General features: G+C 57.3%; 14 protein-coding genes across 14 annotated transcripts; 4 read left to right on the forward strand and 10 right to left on the reverse strand.

Annotated features, from left to right (window-relative positions):
- Positions 1-23: 23 nt before the first annotated feature.
- IUM83_13830 (intraflagellar transport protein 172) lies at positions 24-1,199 on the reverse strand (the record flags this gene model as incomplete). Its single annotated transcript, XM_067938531.1, has 2 exons — positions 24-463; positions 628-1,199. Coding segments are annotated over 2 exons (1,012 nt in total), but the record flags the coding sequence as incomplete, so codon positions are not given.
- A 240-nt stretch (positions 1,200-1,439) lies between these two features.
- On the reverse strand, positions 1,440-1,843 carry IUM83_13831 (Intraflagellar transport protein 172; the record flags this gene model as incomplete). Its single annotated transcript, XM_067938532.1, has 2 exons — positions 1,440-1,656; positions 1,731-1,843. 2 exons carry the CDS (start codon positions 1,841-1,843, stop codon positions 1,440-1,442), a joined length of 330 nt encoding a protein of 109 aa, XP_067785598.1.
- A 1,778-nt stretch (positions 1,844-3,621) lies between these two features.
- IUM83_13832 (Guanine nucleotide-binding protein) lies at positions 3,622-5,649 on the forward strand (the record flags this gene model as incomplete). The annotated part of the gene is made up of 7 exons (XM_067938533.1): positions 3,622-3,712; positions 3,776-4,167; positions 4,250-4,426; positions 4,686-4,809; positions 4,872-5,005; positions 5,077-5,187; positions 5,257-5,649. 7 exons carry the CDS (start codon positions 3,622-3,624, stop codon positions 5,647-5,649), a joined length of 1,422 nt encoding a protein of 473 aa, XP_067785586.1.
- Positions 5,650-5,793: 144 nt separating this feature from the next.
- On the reverse strand, positions 5,794-7,514 carry IUM83_13833 (Sporangia induced phosphatidyl inositol Kinase; the record flags this gene model as incomplete). Its single annotated transcript, XM_067938534.1, has 4 exons — positions 5,794-5,986; positions 6,132-6,259; positions 6,409-6,551; positions 7,013-7,514. The coding sequence occupies 4 exons, from the start codon at positions 7,512-7,514 to the stop codon at positions 5,794-5,796; spliced, it is 966 nt and encodes a 321-aa protein (XP_067785547.1).
- A 1,004-nt stretch (positions 7,515-8,518) lies between these two features.
- Positions 8,519-8,749, reverse strand: IUM83_13834 (phosphatidylinositol 3 and 4-kinase-like protein; the record flags this gene model as incomplete). Its single annotated transcript, XM_067938535.1, has 1 exon — positions 8,519-8,749. The coding sequence occupies one exon, from the start codon at positions 8,747-8,749 to the stop codon at positions 8,519-8,521; it is 231 nt and encodes a 76-aa protein (XP_067785549.1).
- A 1,104-nt stretch (positions 8,750-9,853) lies between these two features.
- On the forward strand, positions 9,854-10,775 carry IUM83_13835 (UV radiation resistance-associated protein; the record flags this gene model as incomplete). Its single annotated transcript, XM_067938536.1, has 4 exons — positions 9,854-9,916; positions 9,981-10,059; positions 10,144-10,174; positions 10,268-10,775. The coding sequence occupies 4 exons, from the start codon at positions 9,854-9,856 to the stop codon at positions 10,773-10,775; spliced, it is 681 nt and encodes a 226-aa protein (XP_067785601.1).
- A 352-nt stretch (positions 10,776-11,127) lies between these two features.
- On the forward strand, positions 11,128-11,617 carry IUM83_13836 (UV radiation resistance-associated protein; the record flags this gene model as incomplete). Its single annotated transcript, XM_067938537.1, has 2 exons — positions 11,128-11,386; positions 11,541-11,617. The coding sequence occupies 2 exons, from the start codon at positions 11,128-11,130 to the stop codon at positions 11,615-11,617; spliced, it is 336 nt and encodes a 111-aa protein (XP_067785600.1).
- A 256-nt stretch (positions 11,618-11,873) lies between these two features.
- IUM83_13837 (Urate catabolism protein) lies at positions 11,874-12,551 on the reverse strand (the record flags this gene model as incomplete). The annotated part of the gene is made up of 1 exon (XM_067938538.1): positions 11,874-12,551. One exon carries the CDS (start codon positions 12,549-12,551, stop codon positions 11,874-11,876), a length of 678 nt encoding a protein of 225 aa, XP_067785599.1.
- Positions 12,552-12,598: 47 nt separating this feature from the next.
- On the reverse strand, positions 12,599-12,808 carry IUM83_13838 (allantoinase PuuE; the record flags this gene model as incomplete). The annotated part of the gene is made up of 1 exon (XM_067938539.1): positions 12,599-12,808. One exon carries the CDS (start codon positions 12,806-12,808, stop codon positions 12,599-12,601), a length of 210 nt encoding a protein of 69 aa, XP_067785603.1.
- Positions 12,809-13,071: 263 nt separating this feature from the next.
- IUM83_13839 (Proteasome subunit alpha type-6) lies at positions 13,072-14,064 on the forward strand (the record flags this gene model as incomplete). The annotated part of the gene is made up of 4 exons (XM_067938540.1): positions 13,072-13,138; positions 13,227-13,322; positions 13,411-13,491; positions 13,580-14,064. 4 exons carry the CDS (start codon positions 13,072-13,074, stop codon positions 14,062-14,064), a joined length of 729 nt encoding a protein of 242 aa, XP_067785602.1.
- Positions 14,065-15,228: 1,164 nt separating this feature from the next.
- On the reverse strand, positions 15,229-17,402 carry IUM83_13840 (kinesin-like protein; the record flags this gene model as incomplete). The annotated part of the gene is made up of 2 exons (XM_067938541.1): positions 15,229-16,975; positions 17,044-17,402. The coding sequence occupies 2 exons, from the start codon at positions 17,400-17,402 to the stop codon at positions 15,229-15,231; spliced, it is 2,106 nt and encodes a 701-aa protein (XP_067785707.1).
- Positions 17,403-18,250: 848 nt separating this feature from the next.
- On the reverse strand, positions 18,251-18,777 carry IUM83_13841 (kinesin-like protein; the record flags this gene model as incomplete). Its single annotated transcript, XM_067938542.1, has 2 exons — positions 18,251-18,440; positions 18,506-18,777. 2 exons carry the CDS (start codon positions 18,775-18,777, stop codon positions 18,251-18,253), a joined length of 462 nt encoding a protein of 153 aa, XP_067785708.1.
- A 619-nt stretch (positions 18,778-19,396) lies between these two features.
- Positions 19,397-20,162, reverse strand: IUM83_13842 (uncharacterized protein; the record flags this gene model as incomplete). Its single annotated transcript, XM_067938543.1, has 4 exons — positions 19,397-19,451; positions 19,557-19,786; positions 19,863-20,015; positions 20,085-20,162. 4 exons carry the CDS (start codon positions 20,160-20,162, stop codon positions 19,397-19,399), a joined length of 516 nt encoding a protein of 171 aa, XP_067785705.1.
- Positions 20,163-20,332: 170 nt separating this feature from the next.
- Positions 20,333-21,579, reverse strand: IUM83_13843 (uracil phosphoribosyltransferase; the record flags this gene model as incomplete). Its single annotated transcript, XM_067938544.1, has 7 exons — positions 20,333-20,437; positions 20,524-20,684; positions 20,795-20,902; positions 20,963-21,011; positions 21,113-21,193; positions 21,282-21,313; positions 21,411-21,579. 7 exons carry the CDS (start codon positions 21,577-21,579, stop codon positions 20,333-20,335), a joined length of 705 nt encoding a protein of 234 aa, XP_067785706.1.
- Positions 21,580-21,626: the final 47 nt, after the last annotated feature.

Here is a 21,626-nt window from a genome sequence, read left to right on the forward strand (position 1 = left end):
TTTGACTGCAGCCTGCCACTCACCAGCTTCAGCGAAATGGTGCTCAGCTTCCTTGTAGTTTCCTTCATGCTCAAGCTGTTGAGCAAGGTACAGATGAGTATCCTTGAGTAGATCCTTCCGATACTTGGTTACAAGGCGAATCATTTGCTCATAGTTCTTGTGGTTCTTGTACATGTTGATGGCTAAGTCGGGCTCGTTCACAGTCAGGAAGAGCTTCTCGCCTCCTTCAGCTTGCCAGCACTCCATTCGGTGTGCCTGCTCCACGTAAAGTCTTTCCGTCTCGTACTTGTCCAAGTGGTTGAGTGCAACTTGGTATGCTGCATCCCATTTGTTGGCACGGGTGTACATCTCCACAGCATCACGAGCAGCGTCAGTGATAAAGCAGCGTTCAGCCTGCTCAAGATTGCCTGCGTCCTGGTAGTGGCGTGCGGAGTCGCCGATAGTATGGAAGGGAGACGTCGTCCTCCAAATTCTCCACAAGTTGGCTGGCCTTGGCCACTGCCGTGAATTTAATGCGGCTTCAACAGCCTTCGTAGGCACGTTGCCCTCGATGTAGTGGTTGATAGCCATGTCCATTTGCTTTTGAGATACAAGGTAGTCACCCCAAGCTTCCTCGAGACGCAGTACCTTGTCTGGAAAGTGCTTTCGTGAGACTCAACAGCTTTTCGGAACGCGTTAGCTTTGATGAATGCTGCGAGTGCTCGACTCTCTTGCTCCATTTTCTCAAACTGATCACCCGCCTTCTCGAACATGCCTGCCGAGTACAGGGCATCGGCTACAGTTTCCAGAAGTTGTTTATGATCACGACCAAGGTTTCGCTGGTTCAACAGCTGTGCAGCCTTCGCAGGTAGACCACCTTTCAGATACAGACTCACTGCACTAGCGTAGTCGCCATCCTTGACCTTAACTGCTGCAGCCTTCTCCTCCTGTCGGGACTCGACAAGATAATCGTAGTAGCTTCTCTTCATCTGTTCGCATCCAGCGTGGTTCTTCGCTTCAGCAACTCGGATGGCATCTTCCCACTTGTGTAAATGCTGATACATCTCGATGGCCTCGTCCACTTGACCCTGTGCAAGCAGCAAGTGCTCCGCACTGCGGTAGTCGTTCTTGAGCACAGCAAGTCGTGCTCGCACTTTCCAGTGAGCAAGCCCATTGAGGCGGTCCTTCTCCTGCCAGTCGAGCTTGTTGAGTTTCCGCAGATAACGCGAGCGCGCAACGTCTCCTAGAGCAGCGGCACAACGCTCAGCGATGCGATGGTCGTTCTGTGTCAATGCCTCTGACTCAATTGACTCCACATAGCCTCGGTCTCAGGAGTTAGTTCAAGGGGCTCAGGATCGACATCGCATTGACGAGCTGTCCGTCGTCCACAGCAGCACCAAACGCAATGAGTGACTCGTCGTCAAGCTGGTAAGAGGCAGTGTTCATTCCTTCGTCCACGATTACTTCAGTGCGGCCATTGCCGCGCTCAATTTCTCATCACCCTTGATCTGATAAATGGTGGCCTTATCAGGCGAGCGAATATTGTACCAGACCGACAGGTTACCACGATTCTGCGCAACGACCACGTCCGATTCAGGCACCCACTGCACGTAGTTACAGTAGTTGAGCAACGTGCTGCGCTTCTGGGTATCGAGATCAAACAGGTGGAGCTGGCGTCTCTTATCACGGAACAGGAGCAAGTTTCCGCGTGAGTTTAGCTCCAGCCAGTCTACACGGGAGTCATGGTTGACCGTGGAGGCTGCACGGCATGAAGGTCGGTGATGCAGATTGTTTGCAGATCCAGCAAATACGCAATTTTCTTGTTCTCCTGGGGTGGCATCGGTTCGCCTCCATCTTGCGGCATGGGGGGTGGAGGCCGCTCGTTGATCCTCACACTGAGCAAGTGCGTGTTCAAGTGTTCCGTCCTCACTGAACCTAAGAGTTCGTTTTGCCCGTATTCGATGAGGGACAGTTCACCCGCCTGGTACACGACGATGCAGACACTCGTTGTCTAGCATGTATTTTCGGCTCCTGTTGACTGCCATTGCACCTCGCTAATGCGTGAAGAATCAAGATCGCCAACAAGGAGCGTGTTGGTCGTATTGCCCACCAGGAATCGATCTTGGAACACGTTCAGCTTGATTATCTCACACCCGAATGCGGATCGCACCACAACCCGCCCGTGGCGAGTCGTTTAACGATCGGCTTAGCGATACGTACGTGAACTCAAACTTGCCTTTGTAACGATAGCGACGCACACAAGCATCATACAGATCCAACGCGCCACACACAGAGCCAACGGCTAAGCGACTGCCATCATGCTTCCATGCGAGTGCCGTGACCGAATAGAGTTGGGAATGCTCTTTGATCCCACAGTTCCAGGATTCGGTTTTGTGCTGGTAGTTGAACGTGTAGAAGGAGTCAAAGTTGCCCGACCACAGACTCACCTGTCGGATTGAACACACTGCATGTGAACTCACCACTTCTCATCTGCCGAGTAGTCGAACGTGCGAAGCTGACCGCCATCCTTGTCGTAGAAGGACACTCGGCGATCGTTGCCCGCAGCTACGATACTTTCTCCCCACGAAAGCGCGTAGGGAACGCAAGAGTGCACCACAAGCTTCGCGTGCGTCGGCCCCCCAGTCACATCGTCGAAAATGAAGCGATAAATGGCCCCGTCGTAATGCGCCGACAGAATGGCAGTACCCTCGGGTTACTGCACACCAGGACATACGACCCGGATGCATAGAGCGTGGCCGGCTTGTTACTGCGTAATTGCCCGACCTTCACCTTGCCGTCTGCCAGGCCGAAGACGATCTCGTTCGGGTGGGTGCTCGGCCACGTGAGTGTCGTCACGGAGCTGGGCTGCGCGAACTTGTTGCAGATGCTCTTCTTGTCGCCAAACTCGGGGTCGATCGAGACGAAGCGATGTTGTCACTCTGAGCGCCGCCGTGGTCGAGTCCGGCGAGAACTCGAGCGCGCGCGATGTAGTTCTTCGTTGTGGGCGTCGGAACGTCCTTGCGCTCGCGGTTTGCGTCGGTGCAGGTGGCGGGGTGAGTCGCCGGTTGTTCGGCGAGGACGCGTTGACGGCGCCATCACATCGCCTGCACGCCTGATGTCGTGAAGCGCAGCTGCATCTCGTCATCCTCCTTTGGAGCGTGGAGGATGCTGGAGCTGCAAGCGCCTCTTTGCAGTTCTTCGAAGCGACGTATAGTTCAGGCTGCGGTTCATGTTTTTGCGCGTTATCAAACGGTAATGTCCTGCGTTTGAATGATTACCCTCGATTGTGCCATTGGAATTTCGTCATTTATGAATACGGCTCGTGGATGCAGGCGGGCGAGCGCGCGCAGCGCGCCGCGCTGGACTTCAAAAGCGCGCAGGTTTCGGTGAAACGGCGGCGGCGAAAGCGGCAAAAGCAGCGGACGCGAAGGCGGCGCTGGCGCAGCGCGCAGACGAATTCTACGCCGACGGGCGGCAAGAGTTGATGGAGGTCAAGAGGGAGAGGTTGAGAACTTTGCGCGGGAACTGGCGGATTCGGCGATCTGATCCCGAAATCACGGTGGCGTTGGGCGAACAAGGACGCGGTGGGCAATCTCCAGCTTCTTCGTGAAGGAGACCAAGGAGCAGATCCAGTTGAGACTCATGGAACGCCCGTTGGATCTGTCAAGAGACGCCGCCGCTGCGGATTACCATTACTGGGCCGAAGTGGACGTACAGCATGTCAAGGAGAAAGGTACGTGGCGATGAGTGGATTGGATGGGTTATTTGCTGACCGAGTATGCCATGTGTTTGGCAGTGGACACCAACGAGAGTCTGATGTTCGACCAATGGCTTACCAAGATCCACGACAAGTACGACAATGAACACTTGAACCACTTTGAGCACAATCTGGAAGTGTGGCGTGAGCTGTGGCGAGTCACGGAGCGTGCCACGCACGTTGTGGTCGTGGCTGATGTGCGCAACCCGCTGCTGCACATCCCGGCGTCGGTGTATGATCTCGTCACGAAGGAACTCAAGAAACCCATGGTTGTGGTCCTCAACAAGGTTGACTTGATTCCAACTTCTGTGGTACAGCTCTGGAAACGCTACTTGGCTACGCGGTTCCCCTTGCGCAGCAGGTCTGCTTCTCATCCCGCTCGAATGCTGTTCACGGCGATAACGATGTCAGTACTCGTCGAGAGTGCTCAGGTAAATGGCCCTTCTAAGAAGCTATTAGAAGTGATGTCGTACTCTAAGAAACTCATGTGATTTGATTGTTTGTCATTCACAGCAAGAGCTCGAAGTTGGCGATGCATCTGCAATCAAGGGCGCTGTAGACATCCTTGTCGCTTGCGGTATCGACGCAGTGGAGGCTCAACAGCTTGCCGAGGAGTTGAATGCAAGCATGACCGAGCAAGAGAGCTTGCAGGTGCAGTTTGACGCGGTGCAAGAGAAGAAAAGACAGGAGGTAAACGTCGTAGCAGGCGCAAACAGAAGAGCCGTGGAGGCCGGAATGGCGTGGGCGAAGACGGTGCTCCTGTCGTGTATGAATGCCAGCACTGCGGTTGTGATGATGCCGTCGTTGCTTGCATGTCGTGTGCGATTGGTGGACGACCAAGTGCCTCCGATGCAAATGTCAAGGACGAAGCAGACGCTGTTGCTCGGGGCTACTTGTTGTGTTCCCGGTGCGAACGTGAGGAGCACGCTGAACTTAAGGCCACTTCCAGGTGCGGCTGCAGTCGGCGTTGGCTGCGATGTCCACGGACCCTGCGGTGGCTGGCAGTGCCGCTGCCATTGGACAGGCCAACACTCCGAAGGTTACGATCGGTCTCATTGGACATCCCAACGTGGGTAAGTCGAGTGTGCTGAATGCACTGGCGGGCAAGAAGATCGTGAGTGTATCGCACACTCAGGACACACGAAGCGTCTCCAGTCGATCATGATCGCCCCTGAGATCTGTATTTGTGATTGCCCCGGTCTCGTGTTCCCGTTTGCCGGTGTACCGAAGTATCTTCAGGAGCTCAGCGGGCTGTACCCATACTCTCAGGTATGAATTGCCAACTCTCCTTGTTCTTGCCTTTTTTTCACTACTAACCTCTTTGGCTTTTTCGTTGTTAGATTCGTGAACCGTATTCGGCAGTGCGTTTTCTGGCAGAACACGTTGTGCTGGAACGCATTTTGGACCTGAAGCCCCGCACACAGCTCTTTGACGGCTTAGAGGAGGAACTGGTACGTCAGTTGTCATCGCAGAGATTGCTGCCACATTTGCTAATGACTTCATTCGTTCTCTATCTGCAGGAGTGGACACCATGGACATTGTGTGAAGCGTACGCGGAGAAGCGAGGCTACCGCACGGACCGTCGCGGTAGACCGGATCACCAGCGAGCTGGATCGGAGCTGGTTCGTGATACGGTTGATGGCATTTTGCCCCTCTTCTTCCTTCCACCGGACTACACAGGCAAGGATATCACACCGGCCAGTATTGCCAGTACTGCAAGCAGGAGGAAGCGTCTAAGACTAGTGCACGAAGAGAGTGATGCTGACGCTGACAATGACGAAGAAGAGAGCTCTGGTAAAGAGGATGAGGATAATTCCTCCGCGGCACAGCCTGCTAACGACAAGTCAGCGCCTGTAAACGCATTCAGCTTACTGGATTCGGACTCCAGCGACGAAGACAGTGACGAGGATTGAGCAGTCAACGATAAAACTTGTCGAGTGCTCATGAAATAGACCAGTTTTGATCCGCATAGTACACCTACGTCTATTCTGCTATTCTGACAAGCCTAGCTTGCTTTTTTTTCTCCCTCGAATCTACCTTCTCCGCCTCTGATGCGATTACTTGGTGATATAGTACAGCTTAGCGCGCTCCACGTCTTCCACAGGACACTCCTCGAGCTCCGCCGCAGCATTCGCCACGTCTTCCACAGGCAGCTGAACCTCCTCGAACTTGAGCCCGGAGTCGATAATCTGCTTCTGCACCAGGTCGTGCGTCACATCCGCGCGAGGAATGTGGCACAGCACGAATGCTCTGTCGATATCACTTGACGCGGTCAGCACTCGGGTCACCGTAGCAAAAGCAGTGGCAGAAGCTCGCTCTAGAGCACATCGCCCGCCAGCACAATATCGACGTCAGTCAACGCGCCCGGAGCTCCTCCAGCAGCGTCTGTGCGGACGGTTCGTCGCCCCAAAACAGCGAGCGGGCAGTCACCACGTTGTCCGCCTCGTTCACCGTCACGTTCTTGGCCAGCAACTCCACGACCTCCTCGTCTCCGTCCGTGGCCAGACACTTGGCCGCTCCAAGCTTCGACGCCACGATGCTGCAGATGCCCGTGCCGGCTCAAGCTCCAGCACGCGCTTGCCCTGCTGAGCTCCGGATGGCGCCACAGATACTGCCACACAGCCACTTCAAGTCAGTGCTTCATTGCAACACATAGAACTAGTACTTCGTACGCGTGAGAGGAAGTGCGAGCCCGTCCAGAGGCGCGTGCCTGAGATCTCCGTCACGTTGGCGTCCATCTCGGCCAGCATGAAGAGCGACGCGGCCACCGGCAGCTCCTCCATCTGGAACACCTGCACCTCCAGGTCGCCCACGACTACGCGTTTCGTCTCGTACTCCACGCACGCTCGCCAGTCGGCCTCGTCCGACGAGGAGGAGGCGGCGCGGTCGCGCGTTTGACACGTCCGCCATGACAGTCGAATTGAGCTCTTCAGCCAATCAAGCGCACAAATGTAGCCATGTCCGGATTGGGGTAAATACGGGACAAAAGGCAAGTTGCACTTGTAGTGGCTACGTTTTTGCTTTGCTTCGATCAACGTGTTGATTTACGGGTTACTAGTGTTACTGACTTACTTGTTGCCATGTAGCATTAGGAAGAAACTACCAGCGGTAATAATGCTTGCCTCACATCTCGCCAAGCCTAGGACTCGTCGCTGTTGATTGCCTCCAGCAGCAAGTGCTCGAGTGCGAGGAAAAAATTCGTTAGGAGGCGGCGGCTAAGCACACAGTTCGACCTCGCCACGCTGCTCGTCGAACTCGTTGGGCTTGAACGCGTACGGAATTCCGGCACGATCGCACGCGTTCTTGATGGCAAGCTCAAGCGCGAGGGCTGCTGGAAGCACCCGTCTCGCGCCATGAAGTTCCCCATCCAGAACAGCGTCTTGCCTTGTCCAGCAGCGAGCTTCAGCAACAGTGTGCAGATCTTGAGCGTAGTCACGCACTCCTCTCGGATGCCCAGGTTGCGCAAAATCTTGGCGTCTCGTTCAGCATCTAATGCGTTGATGTACTGCAAAGCTACAGACGAGAAGGCTTCGCGACTCTGAGGGTACTCTAGCCAGTCGAAGCGCGCTTCAGACAGGTGGAACCAACTTGGAAGAATGCAGCCGTGGTCAATGGGAACCATGGTGTACGGCTTCTTGTCGCCGATAAGAAGAATGTTGCCCGGGTGGCGATCCGTGTTGAATACACGCACGTCCAGCAACGCGATACGGTGCACCTGCTCTACCGGAACGAACTCGCGCGCTTTCTCAAGGTCGAACGGCATGCCAAAACTCTCCATACTGCCAATGCTGCTAGCCATGAAGCGTTGCACAGCACCTGCTTGGCTCGACCAACGTTCGTCAATTTCAACCTAGCCACCGCTGTCGGCGGCACTCCACTGAATCCATTGCTGCGCGAATCCAACACGTACGCTACCTCTTCCCGAATAGCTCCTTCTCCAGCAAAAGTCCTTCGCGCACAAACTTCTCTTCTTCTGCGGGCTTGAAAGTGCGAGCTTCTGACCGCTAGAGCGAGATTGCACTGCATACACTCCGCCTTCTCCTTCACTCACGGGATCGGCGACACCATCGGCTGTAGAGCTCAGCTCAGCCACGTCCCAGAGCATGTTACGTCGAATGCCACTGCCTGAACTTAGACGTCGAAGTCTCAGCTTCGCAATGAAGCCGTCCTTGCCGTGCTGAGCTAGTTCATGAACGTCAACATACACATCTTCAGCCGCATTGTTGTTTGGCCCGCCGCTAGGAGGCGGACTCGAACGCTGCGCTCGGCTTTGCGGTGGGTGGCCGAGCAACTTGTACACAGCAATGTTCTTTTCACCAAATTGGCAGCCCAGCTGCAGTTCCTGGGCCACTGTCTGCACCATGAGCTTCTCATCATCGCTGAAATAGTCAGGAAACAGGGTGATGTGGGCATCTGCATTGACACAAAACTCGCGAAGTTCTTGGTAGAGCGAAGCGCGTTTGACGATGGTCAGGGATGGTTCAGGCACTGTCTGCAGTACTTTGACGGCGACGCCGCTACTGTCGGGTGGATGACACTGGTTTTACAGTTGGTCGGAGACCAGTAGGTGCGAGCTTCTTGACCGAGCTGCTAAGATCATGGAGGTTGTTGTCCTCGTCCGTGGCTGCTTTGCGTGGACTGACTTCCGTTGACAGCGTATCACCTTGCGGCTGGTCGTTTTGCTGCTGTTGATATTCACAAACTACAGTCGTGACGTTGTCGGCGACTGGGATCTCACTGCAGCTGGCACTACTAGTACACGCCTGCGTCTCGGTCTGGTTGCTACTTGCTCTGCTGGCCCTGCGACTTCTCTAGAGCGGCCACGCGAGCGTTCTTCTTGAGCATCGCGGGGCTGGAGGGCCAGAGCAGCGCCTGGCGCCACAGCGAGCGCGAGGCTCGCGTGCCGACCCTCGGACTCATTTGTGCGCGGCTGACGAGGTGCAGCAGGTGCCGCGACAGCTTCTTGGTCGCCGGGCTCGAGTCTTCGCTGCGGCGCGCTGAGATCCCCACCATGGCTGGCCCTGTCCCCCAGTAGGCCTAGCTAGGCGCCTGCTCGCCCTTCAGCCAGAGCCTTCAACACGCTGGGAGCGAGTGACCCCGAAACGGCCGATAACGACGCAAAACCCGCAGGAGACGTAGGCTTCCTGCTATGCTGGCAGCCCACGATCGCTCGCTCGCTTAGGCGACGGGTCTGCGCGCCTCGCTTCTAGTTCGGAAGTGTCTCGAACGCGCAGTCCCTCGCTTGCATGCTGCAGTTTCTTGCAACACGCCGCTAAATATATCGGAGGGTTTGAGCAAGCACGTTGAAGTTGCACGTTACGTTGGACCAGTCGGCTCTAACTGGGCGAAACCACCCGGCCAATCGCCAGTAGCTGCACCGCGCACAGGACCCACTCGGACTCTGGCCTCCGCCTCAATTTAGCCTGCACCTGGAGTGTGCTGGGCGTTGCGCTCAGAGCAGTAAACTGATGACGCTGTGTCCAGCAATCACCGCCCATCGTCTCGTGCGCTTGATGACCTCCGTGACGAACGGGGACCCTCGTATGCAGCTCGTAAAGCTGGACGCAGCGCACTGCCCACCGCTGATTCTGTAGCGGCGCAGCACGCGAGATGGTGGCGCGGTGGCTGCACACCCACGGTCGCCACGTGACGGCTGGACTCCGCACGCCAGCAGCGGCACTTTACCTGCCAGCGGCCGGATGGCGGCAAGACCGGGGCTCACCTACCACCATTCACTGGTATCCTGCCGAGCCAATCTCGCCAACGGCAACGGCTTGACACTGGCATCGCAGGTGTATTTAACCTTGTACTCAGTTGCAGGCCGGGCCAGAACAAGTTGAAGTTGCCTCGCTCGCCACTGGCCGAAAGTCGTGGACCCATTTCGTCCAATCGCGCGGCTGCTCTATTTCGAACGCGTCCGGTGGCGCGAGACAGTCCATCCTCGGAAGCCGACTGTGCCGGGGGCGTGCAGTCGGTGGCTGCAACTGAGCCTGGCGCCGACTCTCCCTTTCGTTCCATCGCCATCGCCGCTCGACGTAGAGCGACCGACTGGCACCGAGGCGCGGCGCTCCCACGTCACCGCCGCCGCTCTCACAAGTCGTAGAGGACGCAGGCGCCATGATGACGCCGTCCAGCATCGCCGGCAACTTCGGCGGGGCCATCAACATGACCGCCAGCAGCGTCCCGCCCGCCTGGAACACGCAGCCGCCCGCGGGCTAACTCGGCCACCGTCACGCTGCAGCAGCTCAGCGGCTTCAGCATGCGCAACCTCAGCGTGCACGGCACGGACGGCGACTCGCTGCTCAGCGTCTACTTCAAGCTAGGTAGGCTAGGCCTCTGCTCTGCTCTGTGCGAAGCTACGCTGTGCTCTTGCGCTCTTGTGCTCACGACGTGACTGGCTGGCGCAGTGGTGGACGGCCGCGTGGTCTACAGAGCGAGGTGGCGCGCAGCACGCTGAACCCGTGTGGGTGCCGTTCCGGTCCGGGACGACGACGAGTGCGACGGCCTCGCGGGCGTCGAGGCGCTGCTCAGCGGCGGCACCAGGTTCGACATCGTCGTGGTGCGCGTGCACGACAGCAAGACGGCCAGGCGCGAGCGCCGCAAGTCGCGCTCCATGAGCGACCGCCTGTCGTTCGGCGACGACGCGCCCATCAACAACTCGCGGTCCTTCGCGGACGCCAAGAACAGCTTCGACGAGGCCGACGACTCCGGCGCGAACGACGCCATGACGGACACCGAAACGCCGACGCACGCGAGCGGCTCCAACAGGAGCGTCGTGTTTGAAGAGGACATCCTGAGCCTCAGCTTCGGGGTGAAGGAGCTTGAACCGCTGCCTGTTGCACTGACGGACCTCACGAACCTGCCGCTGAACACCTGTCTGTTCGAGTTTTCGGGCCACATCTACGTGCATCGCACGGTGCTCGAGCTTCTGGCTGACAGGGGTGTTATCGCACCGAAACACTCGCGGAGGAAAGGCTCGGCCATCCCTCTGAAGGACTACAGCTTGCACGAAGGCGTGGATGCGCTGGAAAGATTCTGACCACAAGACAAAAGATCACGGAGCTGACGAAAACGAACGCCGAGCTGAAGGAGGATTCGCAACAAGTTGCTGCACTCTCAGCAGCGTATCTCTCGAAGAGCAACAGCGCGCGACACTGGAGGAGCGCGTTCGCCTCGCGCGAGCGCAAGTGGCGGAGAAGCATCACACGCTGGAACGGCTAAGAAATGTGATGCAGGACGAACGCAGGACATTCGAGACCGACATACACATTCCAAAGGCATTGGTGAACACCATGCAGATGAGTATACGCTACAAGGAAGAGCGTCAGGATATCCTTGACCGTCGGTGCGAGGTACTGCGTGCTGCACACAAAATCCGATCCCGACAAGCCATGCTCGTGAGACAGCTCGGCACTGTGTACCCCATCGAATACGTAGGTGCCGGAGAGTACAGTATCCGCGGCATTCGCATCGCCAACTCGGACCTCTCGGGCGGTGGCAGGACCGATGAAGAGATGATTTCCACCGCTTTGGGCTACATTGCCCACCTGGTGTTCATGCTCAGCAAGTATCTCCAGGTAAATCTGCGCTACCGCGTGGTGCCGTACTCATCGCGGTCATTCCTCAAGGACGAGATCAACGATCCTCAAGGCGAGTACCCGCTGTACAAGAAGGGCGCCGAGAAGGAACGCCACGAGAAAGCAATCCGCTTTCTGCGCAGGAACGATGCAGGTACGGCGAGATTGATTGTCTGTTTATGTGGGTGAGGTTAAGACTGACGTGGTGATATGCATGCATGAATCAGCTCCTGTTTGCACGCAGCTTGGACCCAACACAAGATTCACCCATTCTGGCCCAGCTAAAGTCCCTCGCAGATACTGAGAGTGCATGGCTCGCAAATGACCGCACCTTGAGCAACAACACCAGCAGCACCAACGGCACCGAGACGAGTGCCATCGTGCCCAGATAGGCTATTTACAGGAGAATGCTGAGCAGAAACAAATGTCCAAAGGCCGTAGGGATCGACCAGATCGGCAACTTGACCACTGGAAGTATGGTGGGCGTAATACTAGTTAGAAGCTTTTCTTTTCATTTTGCAGTGTTCGTAGCATATCGGTATGCTACAAAAATCGACTTGTTACAGCTTCGAGGCAGCAGCATCCTGCGGGTAGTGCGTCTTGTACCAGTGGCGCGCGATTTCCTCGCGTTTGCAGATCCAGACGTCTTGGAAGCTCTGCACGTAGTCAAGGAAGCGCAGCAGAGCAGCGATCCGTCCGGGATGTCCCACAACACGGCAGTGCAGTCCAACAGACATCATCTTGGGCTGACCGGCGCGACCTTCAGCCAGCAGCACATCGAAGGCGTCCTTCAGGTACGTGAAGAACTGGTCTCCGGAATTGAAACCCTGCGCCGACACGAACTTCATGTCGTTGTTGTTGAGCGTGTAGGGGATCACGAGGTGCGGGCGTCCGAACTGCGTGTTCCAGTAAGGCAGGTCGTCGTTGTAGGCGTCTGCGTCGTACAGGAAGCCTCCTTCCTCCACCACGAGGCGGCGGGTGTTGACGTTCGGCTTGCCCTGGTAGATACCGACGGGCCGCGCGCCCAGCAGCTTCTCGTGGATGGCCACGGTCTTGCGGATGTGCTCGCGCTCGGTGGCCTCGTCCACGTTCTGGTAGTCGATCCAGCGGTAGCCGTGGCTGGCGACTTCCCAGCCGGCGTCCTTCATGGCGCGCGCTGCCTCCAGGTTCTGCTCGAGCGCGAGGCCCACGGCGTAGACCGTGAGCGGCAACTGGCGCTCCGTGAAGGCGCGGTGCAGCCGCCAGAAGCCCGCGCGGCTGCCGTACTCGTACAGCGACTCCATGTTCATGTGGCGCTGCCCACGTAGGGCGCGGCGCCCACGATGTCCGACAGCAGGTGCTCGGACGCGGCGTCCCCGTTCAGCAGGCAGTTCTCGCCGCCCTCCTCGTAGTTGAGCACGAACTGCAGCGCCAGCTTCTTGCCGCCCGGCCACTTGGGGTCGAGCCCGCACGCGCCGTAGCCCACCAGGTCGCGTGTCACGCTCAGCTCCGCCATGGGAAGGAAGGGACTTGAGCTCCACGCCTCCAATTGCCAAATGGTCGTGAATGCGAGCGACGTTGAAGTGCGTGACGTCGCGCTACTTCACGAAGTAACAATTACTCAGACAAAACCAAGATCAAAAGTAAACAGTAAGTAAAAAAATGAAGTAACAATAATATCGCAATTAAACGAATTTTGGATCGCAAAGCCAAAGGGGAGAAGCCCACGAGGATATCGACAGCAGTCGAAGCCGCAGCAGCAGAACAGCAGCTAGAGCCATGCCTGGAGACGGATACGACCGCCACATCACCATCTTCTCGCCGGAGGGCCGGCTCTACCAGATCGGTGCGTGCCCACCTTGCCCTCTACGACGTCATTCTACCGGTGATTTGACCTCCCTATTCAACAACGAAAAAAAATATTTTTCCAACAGAGTATGCCTTCCGCGCCGCCAAAGGAGTCCACGCTCACGTCCGTGGCCGTGCGCGGCAAGGACAGCGCCGTGTTCGTGACCCAGAAGAAAGTGCAGGTGCAGAATCGGCCTTCGACCCGCCGAGAGGAAAGCGATCGAGCCAAGTTCTGACGCTGTCTGGTGTTTCTTCTTCTGCTGCTAATAGGACAAGCTGATCGAGCCCGACTCGGTCACGAACGTGTTCAGATCACGCCCGAGATCGGCTGCCTCATGACGGGACTCTACGGTGCGTTGCTGGCGAAATGCTGCAGAAATTGCTGGAAATTTAACAAGAATTGCTGACTATTTGTTTGTTTGTTTGTCTGTGGGGACAGCCGACTCGAAGGCGCAGGTGCAGCGTCTCCGCTACGAGGCGCACGAGTTCGAGAACAAGTTCGGCTACAAGATCCCGTGCCACGTGCTGGCCAAGCGCATCGCCGACGTGGCGCAGGTGTACACGCAGCACGCGTCCATGCGCGCGTTCGGCGTCATCACGATGCTCATCAGCGTGGACGACGAGAAGGGCCCTCAGCTGTTCAAGATCGACCCGGCTGGCCACTTCTGGGGCTACAAGGCCACGTCGGCGGGCGTCAAGGAGCAGGAGGCACAGAACTACCTCGAGAAGAAGATCAAGGCCAACCCGGCCATGGACTACGAAACGACGCTGCACACGGCCATCACGTGTCTGCAGTCGGTGCTGTCGGCGGACTTCCGCCCCAACGAGATCGAGGTGGGCGTCGTGGTGCAGGGCCAGCGGTTCCGCAAACTGCCCGAGGACGAGATCGAGGCGCACTTGACTGCCATCAGCGAGCGCGACTAAACCCGAGCCGTTTGCCTTACTGCGTGGGATGTTCCGCCAGGCCCAGAGAAAAAGTAAACACGAGGAATAAGTGCGATGCAGATGAACGGTAGCGTGTTGCCTCGGTCCTGTTGAGTTGATGGAGTTCCACCTTTCGCAGGTTCCAGTTGAGCCTGCAATCGCATCAAGTTACACCTGTGCCGGGGAACAGCAGCTTGAAAACATGAAAAACAGGTAAGCCTGAAATGAGGGGAGCATTTGCATCTCCACGTTTGTCCTTTGGCATCGTTTCGCAGAAACCAGTAACGGACGTCGCTTGACGAAGCGACGCCTCGCTCGGATATCCATTCGCTCCACCGCACACCAAGACTCGCCGCAAAGCCAAGCTACCTCTTCCCAACCAAGCCACCTCTTCCTAGCCAAGCACCATGGAGCCTGCAACCGGTATGCCCGCACCGCCGCCCAAGTCGATCGCCCACTTCGTTTCGGACAACTCCGGCTGGACGTTCAACTTGGTCACAACGCACCTGCTGTGGTGGATCGTGGGCTTCCCGATCGCGCTGGACTACGGCTACTCAAGCCATGCGTATGACGGCAAGGGGCGCTTCCATCGGGCCCTGAAGGTTCAGGCGTCTACGTCGTCTCGCTGTTCATCTGCACACTCTGCACTGCTGTGTACCTGACTCGCTTAATCTCCTACTTCGGATGGTTGAACCCGCCTGCCCCAAGGAGCACACTGGTGATCGATGAAAACGCCTTCCAGCCTGGACAGGATCACCAACCAGTAACGAACACATGAATGCCGAAAACCTGCTTTTATTTTAACGTTGTTAGGCAGCTCATTCATCTCACCTCGGCTAGTGTTTCCTCCTTTTCTCGCACTTTAGTATTCACAAAATCAAAGGCTCCACGACCCAGTTAGGCACAGCTCGTGCGGCGATAGTACAGCTTTCGCGCGTTGCTGACTGCGACTTGGCAGATGGATACTTGTACATGTGCATATTGTTTCTGATTGCAGCTCACTCCGGCACTTCATTGGTGTCGTGTGCCGCTGCGTCGGATTGCTTATTCCAGATGAATTGGCACGCAGAAAGCTGGTTCATGCACCTCTGCACTCATCATAGCAGCTTTCTCAGCTGGCCAGGCGTGAACGTGCTTCGTCGAGATTCACGAGGAGGCGAGCTCCTAATGCTGTTGCGAGAGGTCGCCAGGGCCAAGCGACTGGCGCCTCGTCGATTTGATCTGGCGGACGGGAGCACCAAGCTCACACTGGCTCACCTTCTGCGCGAAGCGCATGCTGCACAGCGACTCGTCCAGAGACATATAGGTGGGAGATAGGTTGGCCATCATGAGCGTCTTGCCGTCACCAGACAGCGCGGGCTGCAACGCGTACGTGAGCTTACTGTTGCGGTACGGAACGTGAGGCGACTTCTTTGCCAGGGCCTGGAAGACGTCCGCCAAAGCGCTCAGGCTCTTGTTAATAGCCTGGGCCTCCTTCAGACGGTCTCCGGTCGCGTTCGATCGGCTCAGACGCTCACTGCCTGCAAGATCCACAAGGCTTAGGCTTCCTTCGACCTCTGTGTTTTGTGCCTCATTGAATCCCTGAATCTTCAGCGCGAAGATGCTGTGGCTACGAGACGAGTGTGCGTTCATGTCCGTGCGGTCAACAGAGCGGTTGCACGCTGCTAGGTTCACAATCTCGTCCACCTGCTCAGCTGCTTGCTCGAAATCGATGTAGACCTCGGTCAGTCCTTCAACGTAGTTCCGGCCACGGCTGTCCGTGCGGATGTTGTGCTTAATATCCTTGCTACTATCCATGGTTAGCAAGTCGCGGATGGTCTCATTGTAGATCTCGTAGAACGTCACCATCAGCGAGAAATTCCACCCCATCGTAGTCAGCTCTTGGCAACAATTGATAATGAGGTCAATAGATCGCGGGATGATGCCGCGCATTTGTGCCTTGCCGCTTCCTTGCATGGTGTGCGTCTTGCCAGACCCCGTTTGACCGTACGCAAAAATGCAAACATTATAGCCATCCATAGCCGACTGGATGAAGTCTGACACATCCTTGAACACGAACTCCTGCGAGTCCGACTGACCATATATCTTGTCGAACGCGAACGTGTGCGGGTTGTCCACGTTGGTCGTGATTGTGGAGGCAAACGTGTCGCACATAATGGCGGACTGAGGGTTCTCAGCCACTGCCTCCCCGCCATCAGAACGCAGGAACGGACGCAGTCTAACGTGCACGCGAATGTTACCACGCAGCTCTTGGATGGTATTGTGCAGTTTGCGGCGCATTGCTTCACCTTCGGCGATCTTCATCTCGAGTTCAGCAATGATATCTGCCTGCTCTGTAATTTCCTGTCGCGCCGTGAGCAAATCGTCTGTCAACTCCTGGATACGCTGGGTCGTTTCTTTATCATCCGCCCGCGTCGAAGAACCCATACTGTCATTGCTACCATATCCTGATCCGCCAATAGCACCACTGCTGCCATACGCCTCACGTTGATTACTTGGCTCAGTTTTGCGCATCAGCCGGTTTTGATCCTGCAGTAGCTTCATCTCACCCGCTAGCGAGATATTCCGCTTCTCGTAACGCGCCTGCATCTCTTCCATCTTCGCTTCATGAGTTGTCTGCAGTGCGACCATTTGTGCGTACAGGGCAGTGTTTTCTACAGTCAACTGCTCCACATTAACTTGGAACTGCTCGCGGCGGTTCTTTTCGTCTTCAAACTTAGCCTCCATAGCGGCCAATTTGTCCTGGAGCAAATTCTTCTCCGCCACCATAGACTTGGACTCACGCACGCGATCGCCATTTTCTGTTTTCAGACTAGACGCCTTCGCCTTCATCATCTTGATTGTCTCGTTGAGATGAGTGACGTTTTGTTTGCGTGCGTTAACTCTTCCGTCAGATTCCGGTTCTGCTTGGCTAAGTCAGTAGTCTTCTCCCAGAAACTGTGTGCGTTGGCCGACCGCTCGTCGTCGTCATCATCCAACTGCTGCTTCAAGAACTCCAGCTCGGAGCGAGCCGCATCCAGGTCACATTCCAGTTGACGCTTTTGCATGTTCAAGTTAAGATTCAACTCTTGAATGGCCTTCAGCTCGTCATCTTTGCCATGCAGAGTCTCAGTCACCAGGCGCGAGCTGGAGAGCACCGATGCCGAAGAGCGTTCACGCTCCTGAGCCAAAGCCTGCTCGTGTTCCACCAGTTGCTCCGCGAAACGAGTTTTCCACTTATCCTCGATCTTGTCTGTTGCTTTCTTCAAGATGTTGCGCACGAATGCCGACAGCGGCGAATCTTCCTGCATCGCCTGCTGAATTTCCTGACGCTGGCGGTCGGCTTCTTCACTCGACATCCTCGGGAAAATGTTCTGCGAAGAAGTAGTAGACGCAGTTTCTGAGTCAGAGGTCGGATGAGGCGATCTCGACAAAGGGCCGTCACTATGGAAGTCCTCCAAGTCGAGCTCTGGTAGTAAGCCCTTGGAGTGGTCTGTGTGTCTGCTCGGCTCTGAGTTCAGCAATTGTGTGAGTCGTTCAATCTCAGCAGCGGATGCGTCAACATACTCATTCTGCTCCAGCGTCCTTCTCTCGAAAGCCTCGCAGCACCGCATCAAGCCTTCACTGTGGGAACTCAGCCTACGCAGCCCAGCCTTCAGCAGCTTCACCTCTTCAAGGCGAGCCTTCATATTGGCGGCAGTCGCCACCGAGCTCGTAGAATTCGCCGACACATACTCCAGTAGCTCCTGGACCCTCTCTCCGCCATGTCATGGTCCTCCTTCAGAGCCATCACGGACTCCTCGTTCAACGTGAAGTCCTCCGGAAGCATTGACATGGACGGAGCAGACGCCGGCCACACCTTGGGTGCAGTAGACGCCGACTTGTGACGCGCTGATGACGACGTAGCAGAGCTAGCCGCACGCGTGCTCTTGCGTGTGGGTGTCGCTCCCAACCGACCCGACCCCATCCTGGACGACGCCGCCGACACAAAGGACGCGGAGGTCGCGGACGACGACATCGACGAGCACGAGGACTGCGAGCCCAGACTGCTGCGCCGGTTCTCCTTGTTGCTCTCCACCAGGTCGTGCAGCGTCTTCCTCCTCTCGGCCGCCGCGCTCAACGACGTCTTGGTCCTCGGCGGACAGCGACGACACGCTGTTGACACTGCTGGCGATGCTGCTCATGCTGCTGTTGCTGTTGGTCCTCTTTAGTCCGCCGCCGCTGCTCGCGTCGGCAGTAGAGAGCCCTGCATGCGCGCCTTCATGGACGCCGAGTACGCGCGGCGCGCCTCGAGCGCCGACGGGCGCTTGGGCGCCGAGTCCTCGGCGGCTCGCGGGCCGAAGTCGCTGCTCATGCCCACGCGCTGCACCTTCTTCTCCAGGGCGCGCGGCGTGGTCCTGGCGGCCATCCCGAGGCGGCCGCCGGTCGAGGCGAGGTGCTTGGCGGTGGGGACGCCGCGGACGTCGCGGGCCTTCTCCCGGGCGTCGGGATGCGCGAGATCTTGCTGGGCGTGCGCAACTTGGAGCCTGGGATGCGGCCCGACGTGGAGATGACGAGGCGCGACGTGACGGACTGCGTCCCATCGATGGACTCGTTGTCGTCCGTCAGCTCCTCGTCTCCCATGCTTGTCTCGTCGTGGCCGAGCTGCTCGGTATCCAGCGCCGAGACGTCGAGCGGCGGCTGCAGCTGCAGTTGCAGCGCCTCCAGCGGCTCGCGCGCGTCCTGCTCCTCCATGGCCAGACAGGAGGATCCACGCGCACTATACGAGGAGCGTATTGGGGCGGCGGGCGGTCTGCTGTTGCTGCGGCTTCCGTCCACGCGACTCGGCGGCAGCCTGCAAACCAGCCGGTAGTAACACGCAGAAAAGAGGCGGGCCTGAAGGGGCTTCCTCCGCCGGCAAGCAAGAAGCAGACGCAGGAGAAGAAGAAGGAGAGCGAATAAATCTCCGTGCGCTTCTTCGCCCTCCGCGCCCAGTCGACAAGTGACTGGGCTCGGGAACTGGCGACCGCAGTCGACCCATCCACACTGGGCTCGAGTATGCAGCGCCAATCAGACGCGTGGATTCCGTCAAGTTCAGAAAAGTCTTCGGGTGCGATGCTAACGCTGTTACATGCATTGCTGTGGTGCCGTCACTGCGCCAGTATGCACTTCAAAGGGCAGGGCTTATCTGCACGTTGTAGCGGATTCTGGCGTCGTTGCGCGGCACGTGGAGCAACGAGTAGAAGAAGAGCAAAAGGTGATTTCTTATCGGCTTTCATAGCTTTCATGCCCTCGCGGGAGCGGCTGGCGATCACCACAGGCTTTATAGTCCTCGGGGGCTGCGTCGTCATGGTTCCATCGTTGCGAGAAGACGCTACAGGTCGGTGTCGCGGATGTACCGGTTGCCCTCCGACTCCTTGATCTCCGCTCTGCCCCCAGGAGAGAACGACCATCAGCATAGTTAGTCTCCACCCTCTCCTCTGCCTGTCGAGGAACACACACTGATTGCCTCCTCTACAGCTCTACAGCCGCACCTGTATCTGCCCATGGTCATCACCGTGCGGTTGCCGCCTTTGTCCGGCTCCAGCGGCGCAGCCGCCGCCGCCGCGTGCTCCGTCTGGTTGTCGCTCTCACTGGCCAGCGCCGCCGCCACGCCCTTGCCGAAGCGCCGACTCACGCCCAGCGCCAGCTTCTCGTCGATCACGCGGATGCAGGCGTCGCACACGCGGCAGTCCTCCTCCGCCAGCTTGCTCGGCGTGATCTCCTGCGCTCAAGATCGCAGCAGTCAGTACAGCACAGCACAGTACTCCTCCAGGCCTCTGAGCAGTCTTAACACCTGCCTTGTAGATGAACTTGGTGCGGCTGCCAGAGCAGCCGTCGCAGACCACAGCCCCGCAGCGTCGGCAGTGGTGGCGGCGGATCCAGAAGCCGAACTCGGTGCGGCAGAGCATGCACGTGTCCACGGAGACGTCAGGAACCCACTGCCCATCGCTCTGCGCAGCCCAAAGGACGGCAAATTAGCAACCGAGGAGCAGGAGGAGATGCAGGAGGAGGTGATGCACCATGTGCTGGCGCCAGGAGCTCTCGAGCGGGTCCTTGGAGCGCGTCTTGAGCAGCGCCGGCACCTCCGTCTTGGTCATGATTCCGGTGCAACTTTTCACAGAAGGTTTGGTTATGTGTGCCACACTGAATGCGAAGTTTTTGAAAGTTTATATTCGAAGTAGTTTTGAAAAAGGGTCAGACCACTTCAACTTGCTGCGGTGGCGATATGTACCAATTTTGCTTGGCGCAATCCCCACCCGCGAGTCTACTACATCTTGCGCTTCTTGTGGGCGTTCTCGACCTTCTCGAGCTGCGCGCCCGTCTGGAACTCGCGGTCACCGGCGTCGCCGAGACCGGGCAGGATGTAACCATCCTGTCAAGACAACAACACGCGAGCGGTTAGAAACGTGCGCGGCGTGTGGAAACATCTTGAAGCAACATCCTAGCTAGCTGTCGCACCTCGGACAGGCCGTCGTCGATTGCCGCCAGGAAGATCTCCACGTCCGGGTTCTTCGCGCACACCTCTTGCAGACCCTGCTTCGACGCGATTGCGCTCACGATCTTGATCTTTTCCACACCCCACGTCTTCAAGACGGCCAACGTTGCGAGAATCGTACCAGCTATGTGTAGGATGCAACGCATTTCAAGCCAGCAACAGTCTTGTTAGGGTAACCCACCACAGCCATGCAAGCGACCCCATGATGGGCTTTGCTTGTCTCAATGCACTTACCCGTGGCGATGACCGGCTCCAGGATGATAGCGACGTCGGCATTGCACTCCTTCGGCAACTTGTTGTAGTACTGCACAGGTAGGAGCGACTGCTTGTTGCGGTACATACCTGCAGTAGGAAGTGTCAGCTGTTGCTCAATCCAGAAAATTCACGGTACGACGATCCTACCGATGTGGTGCACAGTGGCATTAGGCAAGACATCCAGCATCGGCTCCACCTACAAGACAGTGAGCAAATGAGGTCACCAAAGTAAACCAGCAACTCACCGGCTACGACAAATTCTACGTGTCTACCGTCACTTCAATAGAATGGCCGTACCATTCCAAGACCAGCGCGAAGAATCGGCACGAGCGCTACCGACGTAGACAGTTCCGCTCCCTGGTGGTCGCCCTTGGGCGTCTGTCAACCCAGCCCAACGTTGCAAATCTTAGTCAGTAACTGTTCGTCCATATACATGTACAGAACGAAACTTCTCTCTCTCTCGCACCTTGATCTTCTTCGGGACGGTCTCCAGATCATCTGTCGCGTCATACCTGCGTGCGGACACCGAGCAACACCGTTAAACCACGACGGATCTATGTCTCCCCATATCATATCCGCCCGCAGAGCAGCGCACCGAGGTAGAAGGTGACCTCTCGCAGCAGGTGGCGGAAGACGCGGCTGTCCGTGCGCTCGTCGCGCAGCTTGGTGAGCTTGTGGCGCAGCACCGGGTGCACGGCGCACCAGACCTTGCTCTCGTCCGCCAGCCCGTACTTCTTGTTGTCCACGCGCGTGTCCACCTTCATTTTCTCGCTCTGGATCGGGAGGCGGCGACGGACTTGTGCACTCGGCG

The sequence above is a fragment of the Phytophthora cinnamomi genome, assembly GCF_018691715.1.
Source record: "Phytophthora cinnamomi strain GKB4 chromosome Unknown Contig77, whole genome shotgun sequence".
Lineage (NCBI taxonomy): Eukaryota > Oomycota > Peronosporomycetes > Peronosporales > Peronosporaceae > Phytophthora > Phytophthora cinnamomi.